This window comes from Pseudonaja textilis, chromosome 2 (genome assembly GCF_049901715.1).
Source record: "Pseudonaja textilis isolate UNSWEBS1 chromosome 2, rPseTex1.2, whole genome shotgun sequence".
Taxonomy (NCBI): Eukaryota; Metazoa; Chordata; class Lepidosauria; order Squamata; family Elapidae; genus Pseudonaja; species Pseudonaja textilis.
Genome location: NC_141991.1, coordinates 191,175,398 through 191,192,906, shown reverse-complemented (window position 1 = coordinate 191,192,906; position 17,509 = coordinate 191,175,398). Strand labels below are relative to the sequence as shown.

At 36.9% G+C, this 17,509-nt stretch overlaps 1 protein-coding gene across 13 annotated transcripts in view; it reads left to right on the top strand.

Moving 5' to 3' along the window:
• The window catches only part of KANK1 (KN motif and ankyrin repeat domains 1), a 119,468-nt gene that overhangs the window by 87,891 nt on the left and 14,068 nt on the right, over positions 1 to 17,509 (top strand). For 9 of the 13 annotated variants that reach the window (XM_026703764.2, XM_087926695.1, XM_087926696.1 and 6 more), the window contains one exon: positions 11,330 to 13,990. In XM_026703764.2, coding sequence (XP_026559549.2) covers positions 11,330 to 13,990 — 2,661 coding nt within the window. Of the gene's footprint in view, positions 1 to 4,323; positions 4,445 to 10,142; positions 10,520 to 11,329; positions 13,991 to 17,509 lie in introns of those variants that run through there. The other 4 variants (XM_087926701.1, XM_026703766.2, XM_087926703.1 and 1 more) reach the window with 4 other exon arrangements.

Below are 17,509 nucleotides of genomic sequence, written 5' to 3'. Positions count from 1 at the left end.
GGGATTAAACGCACCAGGATAGAAACTGGAAAATTGTGAGTTCTAGTTCTGCAACCAACTGGGTGATTTTAAGGCAGTTATCATCTCTCATTGCTAAGAAGGAGGCACTGGCAGCCCACTTCTCAAAATGTTGCCAAGAAAACTTCGGGAGCTTATCCAATCAGTTTCTGGAGTCAGGTTTGCCTCAATATTTTTGTGTAAGAAACATCAAGGGACAAATCCCAGTCTAATGTCTTGTTTTCAGGAAAAAGCCTTATGAAAAGTTCCCTATCATTCTCATGGTTTGGGGACTTTCGCTCCTTGGAAACAAGAGCCCCGAAGCAATACTTTTTCCAATCTATTGAACTCGAAAGAGTAAAGCTTGCTTCCCCTGAAAGAAGTGACTGCAATAAATGGGCTGGACTCTAAGCCCTTTAATCAGAAAAAGGATCAGAATTGTGAATGTTTTTGCAAATTTCTTTTCCTAAAGCTGCTTCTTAGAAAAAGGTGGTTGTTCCTCCTCTACGGGGTGGCTTAGCCCTGAAACCAGCCGGCTCGGGGCGCTCTGGCGGCGAGCACGGATCGAAATCGCACACAATTTCCTCAAACATTTTGAAGGCGACTTAAATTGTGGATGGAATGGAGATTGTTAGATGAGGCAGTTTTTAAACTAAATCATGGGTTCCCCAGAGTCCTCACTCAGCCTATGCCAAAACCCAGGATCTCCCACCAGGAGGGCAGATTTGCATGTTCTGTGTATGAAAGTTAGAACTCAACATCTCCTTGTTTGTGGTAGCAACACATAGCACTACAGGGCATTTTGAGGAACTAATATTCATTGAAGTGCCCCCTTACCTACCCTTGGAGAACTCAGTCCTGCGTTTAAAAGTTGGGGGAGAAGGTTGTTCAGCTAACTCTCCATAAGATAGTCACTCCACGAGTAGTAGAGACAGGCAGCCCTCTCCCCAGAGCAAGTAACAGAATAGCTTGAGAAGTGTTAGGCCCTACAGAACAGAATATGACACATGTCTTGGCGGAGAAAGAGCTCTCTATATTTCTGGCTGTTGATTGTTTTTTATTAATAGCATCTCCTGCTGGCACAAATGAAAATGTACCTGTACATCCTGTTATCTGTGCTGTGCTGATATGGTGATTCACTGATCTTTTGACATCTAATGGAGCCAAGAAACAAGTTTATTGTGACTGCATACATGAACTCTATTTGAACATCATTCTGTCATTTGGACAAAGCCTATTTACATTTTAGGTTTTTTTTAGTGTATATAAAACCACACATCCACCTTGGGATCAGTTATTATTATGCTTATGTGAGAGAGAGCAATGCCAACATCCCTTCTGGCTCCTGTGTGCAAATCATGCAAAGGTGGCTTGTTTTTCAGTCAATCATCTGCACACCAACACACCATAATACCTGGCAATGAGAACAGAATTATCTCTGCATAGTTTTGGACAGGGGTGGGATTCTACCTGGTCAGACCGGTTCTATAGAACTGGATGTTAGGATTCTGCGCAGTTTGGAGAACCGGCAAATTGCACCACTGGCTGGCCCCTCCCCTCCCCGCCCATTCACTCCTTATCTGGCGTGCATGCCATCCAACTTGCCTGCCTTGTGCCTTCGCCTAATTTTTGGTAAGTTGTTGTTTTTCCTTTTTTTCCCCCCAGACATCAGCTGTTCCAACTATCAGCTGTGCCGGGAGATTTAGATTAGCTAGAAAGCAAAAAATTGTTGGATTTCTTGCTTTCTAGCCAATCTAAAAACAGAGCTGAACCTTCCTTAGGACTGAAGCTTCTATTTTTCAGTGCAGACTCAGGTAGCAGATTGCAGAATGGTAGATCTGTGATTCTGGGAGCAACTGAATCTGCCTGCCTGCTTTGCCTGATTTTGGGTAAAAGTTGCTCTTTTTTATAAAATAAATGTAATATTTACATACATGGTGTGTTGTGAGTTAACTTTGTGAGTTTTGTTGCTAGCAAACTTTATGTGACAGACTCAGGCAGAAGATTGCAGAATGATAGATCTCTGAGTGAATCTGTGATTCTGGGAACAACTCAATCTGCCTGCCTGTTTTGGGGTAAAAGTTGCTCCTTTTTAAATAAAAAAATCAATATTTACATCAAAATTTACATACAAGCCATGCCCAGCCAGTCACATGACCAGCAAGCCACACCCACAGTACTGGTTGTTAAGAAATTTGAATCCCATCCCTGGTTTTGGGAATGTTATTCTAAGGTGGGAGGGGATGTGTCTTCCATGTGGCCTCTTATACCGAGAAAGCTGCATTTGCATCCCCATCCAAATAACTTTATTATATAAGGGCATCTGTACTCTATGAGCAGACATTTGTTATCCACCATTTGGATGCCGGTTCCTTTATGCAACAGACAGCAAACTAGTTTAATGGACTAGATAGGAGAAAACGGAAAGATCAATAATTGTCTATGAATTTATCATACCTGTGTTATAACCTAGGAGTTTTCCTATATGAGAAAGAAAACAGAAATATTTTGGGAGGGAAATAATTCTGATTTGATTTTGTTTGAATTCCATTCTTGCAGTACTTCTCAAAAGCAGAATTAATTGAATATGGTGTCCTTTGCAAACAGTATTAAGAGGATATTTTTCAATCAGAAGCTGTTAAAAACATGCTGCCAGATTCTGGGGCAGAACATTTCTTGAAATCCCTAGACTTTGAACTCTGCTATAAGAGCAAACCTAAATAGACAATTATTTACTAATCTAAAATGGGTGGGTTGTTTGTTTCTATCCTGCCTTATTAACAGTTTTCAATAACTGCTGCCTTAGGAATACAGGCTATATGACTTTAGGTTTATAATTATAAATGTAATAGAATTTATTTTATAAATTTTATGTTATTAAAATTACACTTTAAAAAAGATAAAAAAAAACTAATGCAAAATAAAAAAGAATAAAAAAGTCCAGAAGAGAAAAAAAACAGAAAAGGAAAAAATAATATAGTGAAGAAGTAGAAGAAGAAAAGAAATATAGAAAAAAGGCGACTTCCCATCTTCCTCACAAGTATAAACAGTGTTAACAGCTTATCACCTCTTCTTAAAATGCAACAAATGATGTCTTCTTCCTTTACCCACCCCTTATCTTTAAATAATCCTTAAAGCCTCATTGTTCAGTCCTGATCAGTAAAAGCCCATTAAAGACGTTGAGAGCCAGTTTGGTGTATTGAATGCTGGCCAAGAAACCAGGAAACTTTGTGAGTTCTGGTCTTGGCTTAGACACGAAAGCCAGATGGGTGACCTTGAGCCAATCATTGTCTCTCAGCCCACCTCACCTCAAAGGACTGAAATTGGATGGAAAATCAGTATATACGTTCATCACTTTGAGTTATTCCTCAAAAATAATAAAGGCAGGATAGAAAATTATTAGAAAAAGAAGTATGCCAATCCACTGCCCTTTGAAGGTGCCAATCCAATTTTTAGCAAAAAGTTGGCTGTGCCATGTTCTCAACTTGCCAGAGCCCACTGTCTTGCAGTTTCCTTACAAGAAGCAGATGTCTGGAGCACTTGGATGTGATCTCAAAATGAGATGGGCAGCAAATAAAGTTAGTAAAAATAACAATAAATAATAATAATAATCTCAAGTCCTGTCTTTGTCCAGAGATGAATTACAAATCTATTCACCAGCTGCAGTCTTAGATCACCACTTCTTTCCCTGAAGTCATAAGTATAATGTAACAGTTTTTAGAAGGTAAAAATGCACGTAGTTAGGGCTTATTCTTGATGGGCTTATTAAGGCCCATCTATTATTTCAGTCATATCTTTTTGTCTTATAAAATGTGTTCACCATGCTTTTAGCCACATCCTTAAGGAAGTCTTTTTGTCAAGTATTTATTTTTAGCTTTTAAATTATAAGCCAGGCTGGGCAAATACGAGCAAAATACCGACTGCCTGTGGTATAGAAAACCAAAAATATTCAAATGCTCTATGTAACATGATCACAAGAGAGATAGTTATTACCGCCTTTTTTGCCCTTGGGCCAAGTGGGTAAGGAATGAGGCCAGTCTGTGAAAAATATTTTTCATTTTTATCCAGGTCTGGGACACCTTCTTTCATTCTTATCCAATTTTACTTGTTTCACATAATCAGAAAAGTGTTACTTTTTGTGACTTATGAAGTATGCATTCTGCCATATTACATTTTCTCCAGAAAACTGTACCTTCTGAATTATAATCATCAAATATTTGTATGCTGAAAAAAGTTAAGAAGAAAAAATGGATTGGAACTCCATTAGCTGAGCCTGGGCAGGAGGAGAGAATTTTGTCAGGAAATTCCAAATGAGCATAAATAAATTCTCTGCAGCAAGTCCTGGGCAATTTGCCTGCTTATGTGTCAGGAGTACATATTCTGTTTAAGGCTCCAGACCCAAGTTCCTGCAAAGAAAACATTGCAGTATTCCCTTCTTCCCAGAATGGTGAGTAAAGCAAACAGATACGAGGGGAATATGATGCTAGATTTAAGATAACTTTTTGTTTATAGCTTGTTTTTATGTTTAAAAATTCAAAAATAGAACAAGAAGTTCATAGCTATATTGACTGGCTAGGCTTCTCTCTGCGATTTCTTAACATAAAGATAGCACTGTTTTCTCATACAAAGTAAAACTCTGTTAGTCCAAAGAAAAATGGCTATTTATAACTAACTTCAGCTTTAGCCAAACTCACCATTGGTTTTAACCAGCTTCTTTCTTGATTCACACAGCATTTGTCTGGATGTAACTATCTGAATATCAGTTACATTAGTGCATTTCATTCTAGCAGGTTTTTTAAAAAATATATACAGAAGTGTGAGTGGCATTTGTACTTGGATATAATAAGGTTTGTCACTGAAGATCTAAAGAATTTGTCTTTTTGTATGCTGGAATGCAGTCATAGGGATAGAAATATTTCCATTCCAAAGTGTTGAAGTTTACACCTTTTAAATAGGTCCCCATCCCGTAAATATCAAGTTTAACTGATTTATTTAAGAATAGAAGAATTAATTTTCTTCATATTTTTCCTATTTGAGGTATGCTTTTTTTGGTATTTGGACTTTGTCTGGAAAATAGGTACTTCTCTTTATAAATTGCTGGCCATTTGATTGATGTAATGAAATGTGCATTCTTTCTGATACATATACATATGCTTTTACCTTGTATCATTTCTTCCACTTTTAGATATATGCTCTCAATGCAGATTGAAGGCTAGGATTCCAGCCACAATATCTTTACATGTTATTTAAGTATGTTAGGGGGAAATTCTTGTAATTTCATGAAAGAGCATTCAACTGCTCTATTAGTTATTTGTTTCCTTGAGGAAATACTTCAATTAACTTTTTAAGCACTGCTTGAATGCTTGAATTAACTTTTTAAGCATGTGAATTTTGCAGGTATTTACCAATAATATGTTGGAATGCTCTGTGTTGTTGTTTGGATAAGGCATTTTCACTCATTAATCATACTGTATAGTTAATATAAATGTGTATTAAAATAGATTTGGGGGCAGTTGGTGTTGGATAAAGCCTGAATACTAGAAAAGTTATAAAACGGTATTGGGTTGGCAGATCTCCTATATTTGCTAACATAGAATTTTGAAAACATAATAGGTTGTCTTTGTGGTAATTCCCACTGAGATTAATGTTTATGCTTATACAGTTGTTATCTCAGCCAAATTCTCAGGTGTTTTGACCACTCTTCAGTCTGTTTGCTTCTTTCTTCATGAACATTTTTAGAACAAAAAAAGCTTTAAAACATAGCTTTTCTAAAGAAGCCTTCCCCCTACTTGTAGTAGGAACGTAAAAATCTTTATTGGCCTAATGTGTGATCTTTTCTGTTTAATTCTTCAGTATGGAAAAAGGATAGAAGGAAATGAACAGAATATAAAACTCAAATATATTTATAAAAGCTTGAGCACATGGAATAATGCTGACAAATTTTCCTTTTACATTAACAAAGAGCTATTTTAAAAGCAAAAGGTGTGTATAGAACTGTAAATTTGTGTGGCCTTGTATTTTCATCACAAAAGACTCATCATTTTTATATTAAGTTTATTTATCATAAATTTTATGGAGAGAAACACAAAGAAAAACAAAACTAATCAACTTAGCAAAAAGGCCATATATATTACAAATTCATCTAATATCAAACAAATTTCTAAATCTACATTAAAAATAATATTCTCTAATATTACAAATATATCACAAAGTTTGTGCCAAAGAAGAACATACCAAAAATATTTTTATTAGTAGATAAAAATGCCTTCTCAACAGCAAGTTAATATCTTTTGAATCCAGCCTTAATATCTGGAATATTACTACTTTTCCAATTTCTTATACTACTTTGCTTAGTAGCGCCTGATGTAACCATAGTTTCTGAAAAATAGTCAAATTCCAAGTCATCTTTTTTCCTATGCTCAGTAAATCTGTAAATTTCTATATAATGATAACTTTCCATTTTTTTACAAAATTCAAAAATTATATTCACATCAAATCATATCACTCCATGCAAAGCCATCTCAAGAGATCAATGCATATTAAACATGACAAGTGCTATTGCTATATGTGTAAGCATTCCATTTATCATTTTACACTTCTAGCTTGATAAAGTTGACAACCCATCTTTTCTAAATATTCTCAAAGTTATCCAACAAACCTAAAATCTTTTGTTGAAATTATCTTGTCTAAATTTCATAAGAACTGTAATTGTTCTTCCAGACCATTGATTTGTTAATATGGGATGTTCCAATTCTTTAAAAACCTACTGTAAATATGTAATATATATCTTTTTAAAAATCTCTTTAATTGCCTTTACAACAATTATTTAAAAATTGCAGATTTAGGATAGCTGAAAGTATATTGTAATGCTGTTTAAGCATGTGGACTAAATTTTGTAATAAAAATGTTTTTTTATTTAATTGCATGGTTTGTATTTTCCATTCATAGACGCCAGTCAGTATAAAACTAGCATTAAACATAGAAATTATCAATATAAACATAATATCACGTAAACATAATATCATCAAAAATTAAGCAATTCCCAGGTGCTGTATTAACTTACGCTCAAAATTCTGGAATAGTCTTTGCCTTTTTCTAAAATGGTGTTAGGAAGAGGCCATTCCAATGTGCTAAGAGAGTTTGTAACTCTTTGGGGTATTTGCCTTGTTATTAATGCACTAGTCAACAGTAGATTTCTAGATTCACTTCCAAATGCTGCTCTTCAAACCTTATGATGTCACCTTTCTCCAGGGTACTCATGCCTTACCTAGACTGAATCTGCCTATGTGGTAAGAACATGCCCCATGAGTTCAGGGTGAATATGTACAATGGCTGCCTTTTTTTTCTTGTAGCCCTCATGCTATAATATTTCTTTTCCCTGCGGGTTTATACAGTCCCTTCCTCTAGAAAATAAGCTTATTCTTTTGGGCTTGTAATTCTTTTGGGCTTGCATTAAGTGACAGCCTTCTTGAATGAGTTATGCCTTTATGTCTTTTTCTTTATGCATTGCTCTGTTATATAATGCTGAGAGTCAACAGATTGGGCTGAAATGCAAAGACCGTGCATTACTAATAAACAATTCAATATGTATACTACTATAAAAGAATATTTTTTTCTTGAAATAACTTGCATTAAGGATGCCAAGATATTTAAAATAATGTAAATACTAAATAGACCTGCAGTTTTATGTATTTCAGTATGCAAAAACATTGTCACCTCTGGAAAATATATGAGGTTTACTCCATATGATTAATCTGATTGTTGTACAGAATTGAATTTAGTTGTACAATATTACTGTCCAGTAAAGGATCTAAAAACTTGTTTAGAATCTCCAGCCATAAATAATCACATATATCCAAGAAAAGCATCTAGACGGTCATTATAGGGACATAACAATTAATAAATGCAACATGATTGTTAATCACTACAGTATTAGAAAGTGCTCTTCTGGATCACATATTTCTAGTTCCACTACAGATGTAGATTTGTTAAACTTAGTATACACCAGAAGATTTTGAATTCCTACAAATATGGTATATATTTGACCATTCCATCTAGGTTAAAAAATATTTGACTTGTGAGGGAACCAAATTCATAAATTTAAGTCACCATATACCATCCAGAGGTCTAGACAATACATTCTGGGACCCTGACAGGCATAATCCTGTACCTGTAATCCTGTAAACGACTCCAATTGAATGAAATGTGTTGCTTCTGAATAGGTAAGGTACCCTGTTTCTCCAACAATACGGCCTCCCTCAGTAGGAAGTCCCAGCATGTTTTATAGGCATGAAATGAAATTAAGCCCCTCCCCCCAAATTAAGGCCTATATTAAAACATGTGAAATGGGGGGGAATGGTGGGGGGGCTTGCCATTAGGAAGTACTTTTGTTGCACACCCGGACATGGTGCTGCCTGTGTTGACCCCGATATGAAGTTCCCCACCAATGCCGAGGTCAACATCCAAGCCGTCGCCGCCCGCCCACCCGCCCGAAGATGCAAGGGGGTGGGGAAATTAAGTCACCCCCGAAAAGACGGCCTAGCCATTTTTTCAGGGCTCAAAAAAAAAATAAGACCCAGCCTTATTATATGAGAAACATGGTAGTTTCATTCAAGCTGAGTTCTATTGCTAATGATTTAATGGGCACATTCATGTAGTTTTCATGTCAACAGTACATAAGTGCCTCTTGTTACTATTCCACATAATTTTACTTCCTAAAGTAGCCCATAATCGTGATCTTTTTTTGTGATGTCTCAGCCAAGGTTCTACAAGTACTAACATATAGTCCTTATGCCAAATAAGTTATTTGTTAAATACATTTGAAAAGTATTTTCAACTATTTCTAGTAAAAAGCCTAGAGGCTTCTGGGAAATTGCCAAGGGTTATCAAGCCAAATATTAACTATACCCAAAGTCTAATTTTATAGAGATTTAGCAAAAACAACAACAACAGAATTTTATCATGCCACGCAGCAAAAGTCTGTAGCTCTGTTGTTTGTGACTTGTGACACAAATAAGCAATCTAAGTTTCATCAGTAATCCGTTTTTATTTGAGAAAGGGAGAAATGAGTAAGCAGGAAGTCTTCATGCAAGTAAAACAAAACCCTTTAAAAGCTAATTATTTTGCCTAGCCATTAAAATTCTAATGAATTAAGAGAGGATTCATTAGAGTAATTTTAACATAAACAAATGAAATGAACTTTTAGCACATTGAATTTTTTGATTCAGTAAAAATGACTCTATGCCTTTTTATAAGAAAAACAATATAGTTCATCCTGATATTAATTCATTAAACTATGACACAGAGCAAAATATGAGACATTTAAGATAAACAAAACATGATATGTAATCTAAGATATATTATTACTGCAACAAGTTTGACAGTATGATTATCAAAACAGGAAACACAGATCCTTAGTTTTTCCAAGAATTTGAATATCTTAATTCACTGGACTTGTGTCGAGTTTGCCGAATCATTTTCTTGCTTTTTATGTACTTTTAACAGAAGTGAATTCATATTTTACTGCTATGGGAATCTAAGCTGAATGATGAAATTAAGGCAAGATACCCTCATGGCAAATTTTCCTGGTGATTAAAGTGCCTCCTCAAAAAATATAAATTGTGACTTTGTATGTAAAAGAAGAGGTAAATTATTATAAATACACAGGTTATAATACTAACTACGCTGACTTAGTTTGATTTTTCATGTAGAGGTTTTCCTTCATAACTAGCTGGAGAAATATCACTTGAAACATCTTGATAAGTATATGAGAGTTTTCTTTTTAGGAACAATTTCATTGTTTTTAGATTTGGTTCTCTAAGAATGGCAATTGGTGTTTTGAACCACTTAATCAAAGGCTTGGATAGAGAAAGGGTCGGTAATATTTATTAAATGAAAATGTGATTTGGGGAGGCACAGAGTGTGCTTGTCTTCAATTCTCCCCTCTAGGCTGGGTGATAAAATCCCCAGAAGAAGGTAAATGGCCAAGCCAAATATAACCTTTATTGTTTGCATTCTGTTCATTAATCAATTGCTCAGACATCTATTTTTATAGGGAACTTACAACATAATGAATGGTCTAAGGTCTCCTGATTGGGCAGGGGGTTGGACTAGAAGACCTCCAAGGTCCCTTCTTACCTTGTTATTCGGTGTTCTATGTTTTAAATGCTTGCATCATTGCCTGTGATTTTGTTTAAAGTGGCTGAGCCGTTAAAAAAGCTAGCTATGTACCAAAAAGGAATGGAAAAAGGAAATATGGGGGGAGAGGAGGGCCTTCCCTAGTGCAGAAAATAACGTAAAGTCATTGGTGAATGCTTAGCCTATAAAAGTTCGTGATCTGTTTATTTATACTCATGCTGGAAACATTTTTTCCTTTATGGGATAAAGAATGAGCAAGTTGAAAGACAGGATTTTGCAAGCAAAGAGCTTCTGTGACGTATGGAACTATGATTGCAGGAAATATTCCAAAGCCTGGTAGACTTTGGACAGAAGTATGTGCAGACTCAAAAACAGAAATGGAAAGGTAGTATTAATTCAATGAAAATTCTGCCTTCGGTGCTTACAGGCTTTTATTGTGCGTCTAGGCTGGGGAATGGGGCAGAGGGGGTGAGGAGCAGCTCATACTGCACACGAAGGCATCAATGCTCTTTTTGAAGTCACACTGTAGATGGATTGTAGTTTAATTTAAAATGCTTTGCTGAAACATGTGTCTCCTGTGACGGCAGGAAGCTATCCTGTCCTGACATTTGAGCTGGCAGTTTCTGTTTCAGCAGAGATATTTTTGACAGTCTTGTAAATGATGTGCATGCTATAAGAATATGAAAGAGGTAACATGAACAATCCTACATGAACGGGTTCCTAAATAGAGAGTCAGGGTTCCTTTATATTGTTTAGCTTTTATATTTGAGTGCATTGTGTTAAATATCTCCGCTGGCTGTTTTACTACCATTTATAAATTCAGGAATGATTTGTCTCTGTGTGTTTGTGTGTGTGTGTGTGTTTGTGAACACAGTTTGCCACAGAATACAGATCCATCTCACCTTTCATTATAGAACAATACAGAACTATCAGATACTAATTATAAGCAGTGATATTTTTAAATGGCTATATGCAAACCCATCTCAAATGCATGCATTTACTTTGAATCTTATAATTAGATGACCCAATCTTAACATGAAATGTGAGTCTACGCTAAAAACTGACCCAAGACATGCAATTCATTCTCCAGGGGAGTATGATATACTGGTTCTGGTATTTGAACAGCATCTCTATATTTTTAACTTCTAGAAAGATTTTAAATTTTAAATTTTTTCTTTTTCTTTTTTTTTTTTAGAAAATGAAGAAAATGCCATAAATGGGGAGGATGACAAAATTCAGAAAGATCCCTATTTTGTGGAGACACCTTATGGCTACCAGCTTGATTTGGATTTTCTCAAGTATGTGGAAGATATACAGAAGGGAAATACTATTAAAAAACTGAACATTCAGAAGAAGCGGAAAGTGACGCCACCTTTTGCTCCTGTCAAAATCGCCTCCAATCAGTACAGTGGATGGACATCCAATGAATCTCTTTCTTCATCCAACAGTGATGAAAACAAACATTCATCGTTACTTTTTACAGCCCAAAGCCAAATAGCAGGGGCAACCTCTGCAAGGCCATCCTTGGCATTTGAAGCTTCTCCAAGCTTCCTAACTATCCCTGAAACCAAACCATTACCTCCTCCTTCACCACAGCTGCCTAGGCACAACCTTCGAGTTACAAAAACACTCATGGAAACACGTAGGAGATTAGAGCAGGAGAAAATGGCAATGCAGCCCATCCCTGGAGAAACTCGGAGGCCTAGGCTTTCCAGTTTTGGAGCCATGGGCTCCACTGGCTCGCTTCCTTCTTTTGTAGGATCCAGTAGCCAGAATCAGATGTGCCAGCAATTTCATAATGGCTATCAAGGCAATGGAGATTGTAGTCTTTATCTGGCTTCTTCTTTGGGAAGTTCTATTCGGCATAGTCCCTTGAGTTCAGGAGTATCAACACCTGTGACTAATGTGAGCCCAGTGCACCTGCAGCACATCAGGGAACAAATGGCTATTGCCCTCAAACATCTCAAGGAATTGGAGGAGCAAGTCAAAACCATCCCTGTGCTCCAGGTTAAGATCTCAGTGCTTCAGGAGGAAAAAAGACAGCTGGTGGCAAAGCTCAAAAGCCAAAGAATGGTCAATCAGAACGACACAGGCACTTTCAGAAAGAGATCGTACAGTGCAGGAAATGCAGAGCAGTGGAAGCACCTGCCTTCGGTCAGAGGAGGTGGGGAGCTCTACATAGACTGTGAAGAAGATATGGGGAATGTGGGGCATAGCACAGAGCAGGTAGAAGAGTTCAGGCAGTTGACCGCTGAAGTGCAAGCACTGGAGAAGAAAATCCAGGACAGCAGTTACGATATTTCCTCTGTGCAAGGCAATCGAGCAAATGTAGCAAAAGGGAATAGGTCGATTGCTGTCGGTGCAGATGAAAGCATGAATGATATTGTGGTATATAACAGAGCTTTGAGGGCCTGCAGGGATGTAGCCGTGGGAACAGATGTGAAGACTAAAGATTTTGTTGCTGGGGTGTCTGAAGAAATGCTTGGTCTGTCTACTGAGGCTGAGAGAGAGATAGAACTTCAGCATCAGATGATTGAATCCCTTAAGGAGAAAATCTACCGACTGGAGGTGCAGTTGAGGGAAGCCACTTACGACAGGGAGATGATCAAATTAAAGCATGAGCTTCAGGCAGCTGGATCTAGGAAAAAATCAGACAAGGCAGTAATGGCACAGCCCCTTGTCTTCAGCAAAGCAGTAGGCACAGAAAGGCAAACGAGAGACCAAATGGTGGGAAACCACGTGGACATTGTTGATTCTTGTGTAGGGAACAGTCCCCAGATGAGTAGCATTGGTGTATTGTGTAGGCCTATGTTGCAGAGTTCAGCTGTGGGGCCAGATGTTCCCATGAATTGGTGGATTGTGAAAGAGAGAAATGAAATGTGTGATCGTTGCATTGGTAGTTATGTTGAGACCTACAGTAAATGTGTGGGCACAGAAAGGAGCTTCTGCGAAGCCGGGGTCAATACAGAGGAATTGGTGGATAGCCTAAGCCTGCATAAGACAGAACTACAAATCAAGGAAGTGTGCTCACTTGGCTATAAAGACTCTTTGGATCTGACATTGTGTCCAGCTAAAAAGACCACAACTTGCAGCAGCACAAACACAGAGACTGCTTGCAGAGCCAGCTCTGGAATCATGGCAGTGCCTTGTACAATTAACCAGGGAACCAGTACAATATTAGAAAAGGCCGATGGATTCACCAACACAGAAACAACTACTTCAACAGATTCCAGCACCAATACTTTGTTGAGCACTTCTGATAAGCAGACAAACACTGTGGCGGTGGAGTTGAAGACGGTGGCTGTCGGAGATGGTAGGGTCAAGGATATAAATACTGCTGCTAAAACTCGTTCCATTGGTATAGGGACTTTGCTTTCTACCACTGCTAGCTTTGATAAATCTTCTCTAACAAAGACCAAAGACAGTGGAGTAGGTCAGATCAGTATTCATGAGAACTATCTAGTTGGATTAAAAATGAGAAACATTGCTTGTGGTCCACCACCAGTTTCTCTTGCGCCACCCAACACAAGAAGCATTGGTGTTGGGGAGGATTCTGTGGATGATTCAGGGAACCCTGACACTGATAGTCCATTTCCTCTGCCTGAAATAAGGACCGGCCTGGACCATTACATTGAACGGGTTCAAAAGCTTGTTCAAGAACAGCAGATGCTCCTTGCTGAAAATTATGCTGAACTAGCAGACGCTTTTGGAGAACCTCACTCACAAATAGGCTCTCTCAATTCTCAGCTCATCAGCACTCTATCGTCCATCAACACGGTCATGAAATATGCAAGCACAGAGGAACTGCGCAGCTTAGAGGTACCAAAACAATGCACGGACAAACCTACTGCAACAGGTAGGCAGAGTGTATTGAGTCTAAGCTGTTGTAGACCAGTCTGCCTTAAGCTGCAGCTTCTGAATATATGGGGCTTTGCAACTGCTTAGCATATAGTGTCTGGGAATTAGGAAAGTTGTTCTTTAATTCTTCAGAAGTTCACTAAATATCTTTACTTCTCTCTCACGAGAACAAGAAGGAGTTTGATAGCACCTTTTCAGCTAACCAATTTTATTTACAGGCATAAAATTTTATGAGCTACAGCCACCCATTAGGAGTTTTATGTCTTTTAATAAAATCGGTTAGCCGGAGAAAGGACGTACCAATCTCATGATTTTGGGCTATCATATATCCTAATAACAGAGATGACATAAACCATCAATGCATGATATTTAAGTTAGCCAAAAAAATGGATTTATTTAGAAAATGTTTCAAGATCTAGAAGATGATATAGCATAGAAGGGCAGGATGTTACTCAAAATTATGAGACTTACTTTAATATAGACTGAATAATGATTACTGTGCAGTTCTGTGAACCAGCAATATTTGTTTCCCTTGCCTTTTTTTACTTTCCAAATTCCCAAAATGGCATGAATTTATTTGAAACCCTGCTATGTATAAAAAATGGTCTATTTTCAAAGTGTTGCTATGGATACAGGTACAAACTGTTCATACCAAATGTTAGTCTTTGTGTAAGAGATAAGAGATGCAGGCTTTGTCACTGTCTGTAATTTTTGGCATCTAATTAATAATACAGGTCTACATAAAATACTGTACAACTTTAGGTTTTTATAGGATTCACCTGAGCAGAGACAGCTAACAATTGCCTCGTCCTTCTTTATAAGAATCCTTTTAACAACATCTTTGTACCTTTGCCTCTTTTCTCTTAGAGTCAACTTTGGTTACATGAGCGATAGTACTCAAGAGAAGGGAAAAGAAGGTCCCACCCCCCTTCACATAATTGCTTTCAGATGGGGAGAACATCTGTAGTCTCAGAATAGAGGCAGGTGCTATCGAAAAGCAAGGGTTCCAACCTCTGCAACTTTAAGACTTGTAGACTTAAAGCTGGCTGGGGAATTCTGGGAGTTGAAGTCCACAGGTCTTAAAGTTGCTAAGGTTGGACACCCCTGATCTAAAGAAAAAAGTCATTTCTGCGCTGCTGAGGATCAGGATTCTAGAAAGATTGGGCTGGACTGAGCCTTCTCCATTCTAGACTTCACCTGCATTTTTCTAAAGTCCTTGCTCTCGGACCTCCCAAAAAATGGCAGTGGTTTTTCCTTCTCTTTCTCACTGCAGATAATCATATTCCTCAAGACTTATTTTCTTCCAACTCTTAATTACTTTTTAAAATTTCATCTTACAGTTAGTCCTTGACTTATGACCACAATTGAGCCCAAAAGTTCTGTTGCTAGGCCAGACAGTTGTTAAGTGAATTTAACCCTGTTTTATGACCTTTCCTGCCACAGTTGTTAAGTGAATCACTGCAGTTAAGTTAGTAATATGGTTGTTAAGTGAATCTGGCTTCCCCCATTGATTTTTGCTTGTCAGAAGGTCGCCAAAAGTGATCACATGACCCAAAACACACTGCAACCATCATAAATATGAGCCAGTTACCAAGCATCCAAATTTTGTTCATGTGACGCAGTGATGCTGCAATTGTTGTAAGTGTGAAACACAGTTGTAAGTCACTTTTGTTCAGTGCCATTGTAACTTCAAATGGTCACTAAATGAATGGTTGTGAGTCAAAGACTACCTATATTTCTATTCGATATTGTTCTCCCTTTTCACATCCTTCTCTCCGTATTCTAGCTCTTTTCCCTTATTCTGTTTTCATCCAACAATCTACAGTATTTGTTTGTGGTTTTTGACGAAAGGAGAGAGGATAACGTATGTGAATGTTTGTGCTTTTGTATGAAAGAGAGACCTGTGTGCCTGAGTGGTTTCTGTCTGGATGTCTTCATGGAATATCAATCTTTATGAAAACCCTGCCTTCTTTTACAAGCAATTCATTTTAATCACTGTTACTTAATTCAGTCTTGTATGTTTATGTGGTCTCTGCCCTAATTGGAGAATGATGTCTAATAATTTGTTTACACTGCACAAAGGTTAGGATAAATTAATTACTTGTACATAATTTTATACATGAGGTTGCCCCAAAATACTAATATACAAGAAAACGTTTTCCAAGAAGACCCACTTAAAATAATAAATAGGTGTTAGCATGCTGTGATTGTTGTCAACCCAGGTATGGTTATTGAGACTTTATCTCCATAGAGCTGAAAACATGGATCAGATGCTATTGGGCCATTTCTCTTCATTTCTCATGCTTTCCAAAAATACGAAGGCAAATTTTACTCTTATATGTAATGCCATCACTTTTAGTACAGGAGTAATACGTAAACAATGGATTAGTTTAAGCCAAAATAACACTTTACTGATTTGTTCAGTACTTGACTTCTGGTTTTGTTTTTTTTTTTTTGTTACTTAATTTGATGATGAAACCAGTAGTTTGGTAAATATTTTATAAAGCAGTTTTTAAGAACAGGATTTAAGGGGCTGTGTAGGTTTTTTATTTTAAAATCTGAACAAGAAAAAAATAGTTTTCTTTGCCTTGGTCAAATGTACCCAAAACAATTCCTTGAATGCTGAAAACACTGTCTCTAGTTGTATTTTTCTTCTTTTTGTGCACAGACCTCATACTTTAATTAAAGGCTATAGAACAGTAGTTTCATGTGTCAACCAAGATCTTTTGCAATCTGGGACTGTTTTGCAAGTTGCATTCCTATAATCCTGAAAATGTTTTCCTTTTTCCTGGTAAGGAAGTAGCCGCAGTGGAAACTTCTTGTTATCCATCTGCAATTGTTTAGGACATTGAACTAAACGACAAGCAAAACAAAATTGATGAATGGTTCTACCATTTATTGATGGGGAGAAAGTATGCAAGATAAATTCAACTTCTCCGGCTGCTTTTAGTGTTTTCCAGGAAGTGTTCTACAACTAGGACTTGGCATTCTGCTCCTTTTCACTATATTATTTGCAATACTCTTTTAATTTACTTTCCAATGTAGCCTTTTACGGTATGCCACACATATATCTACTAGAAGAAACTAGAAATAATTATAACCAATATGATAAAGGAATATTGCATCTCCTTAATGTTGAATGTTATGCTTATGACAGAAGATTGACTGAAATATTTTTAAATCATATTATTTATTTCCACCCACTCTGGTTCTCATACTGTAGCTGCTTGATGATAAACATTCAAGTAAACAAGCTGTATTGTGGGCTGCATTAAAAAGATGTAAAACAGCTGCCCCTTGTAATAAATTGTCACATTTTTAATGAAATTGTGTTTTTTAAAAAACATGTAGTTTTAAAAATAAATTAATGAAGTTTCAAATGTTATCATCTGAAATTATTTTAAATTCATATATCTCCCTTCTAGTGGCTGAAAAAATACGATGCAATTGTTATTTATATATTTGTAGATGAAAAATGTATTACTTTTATCCCTCATTAGAAACAAAAACAGGAAGG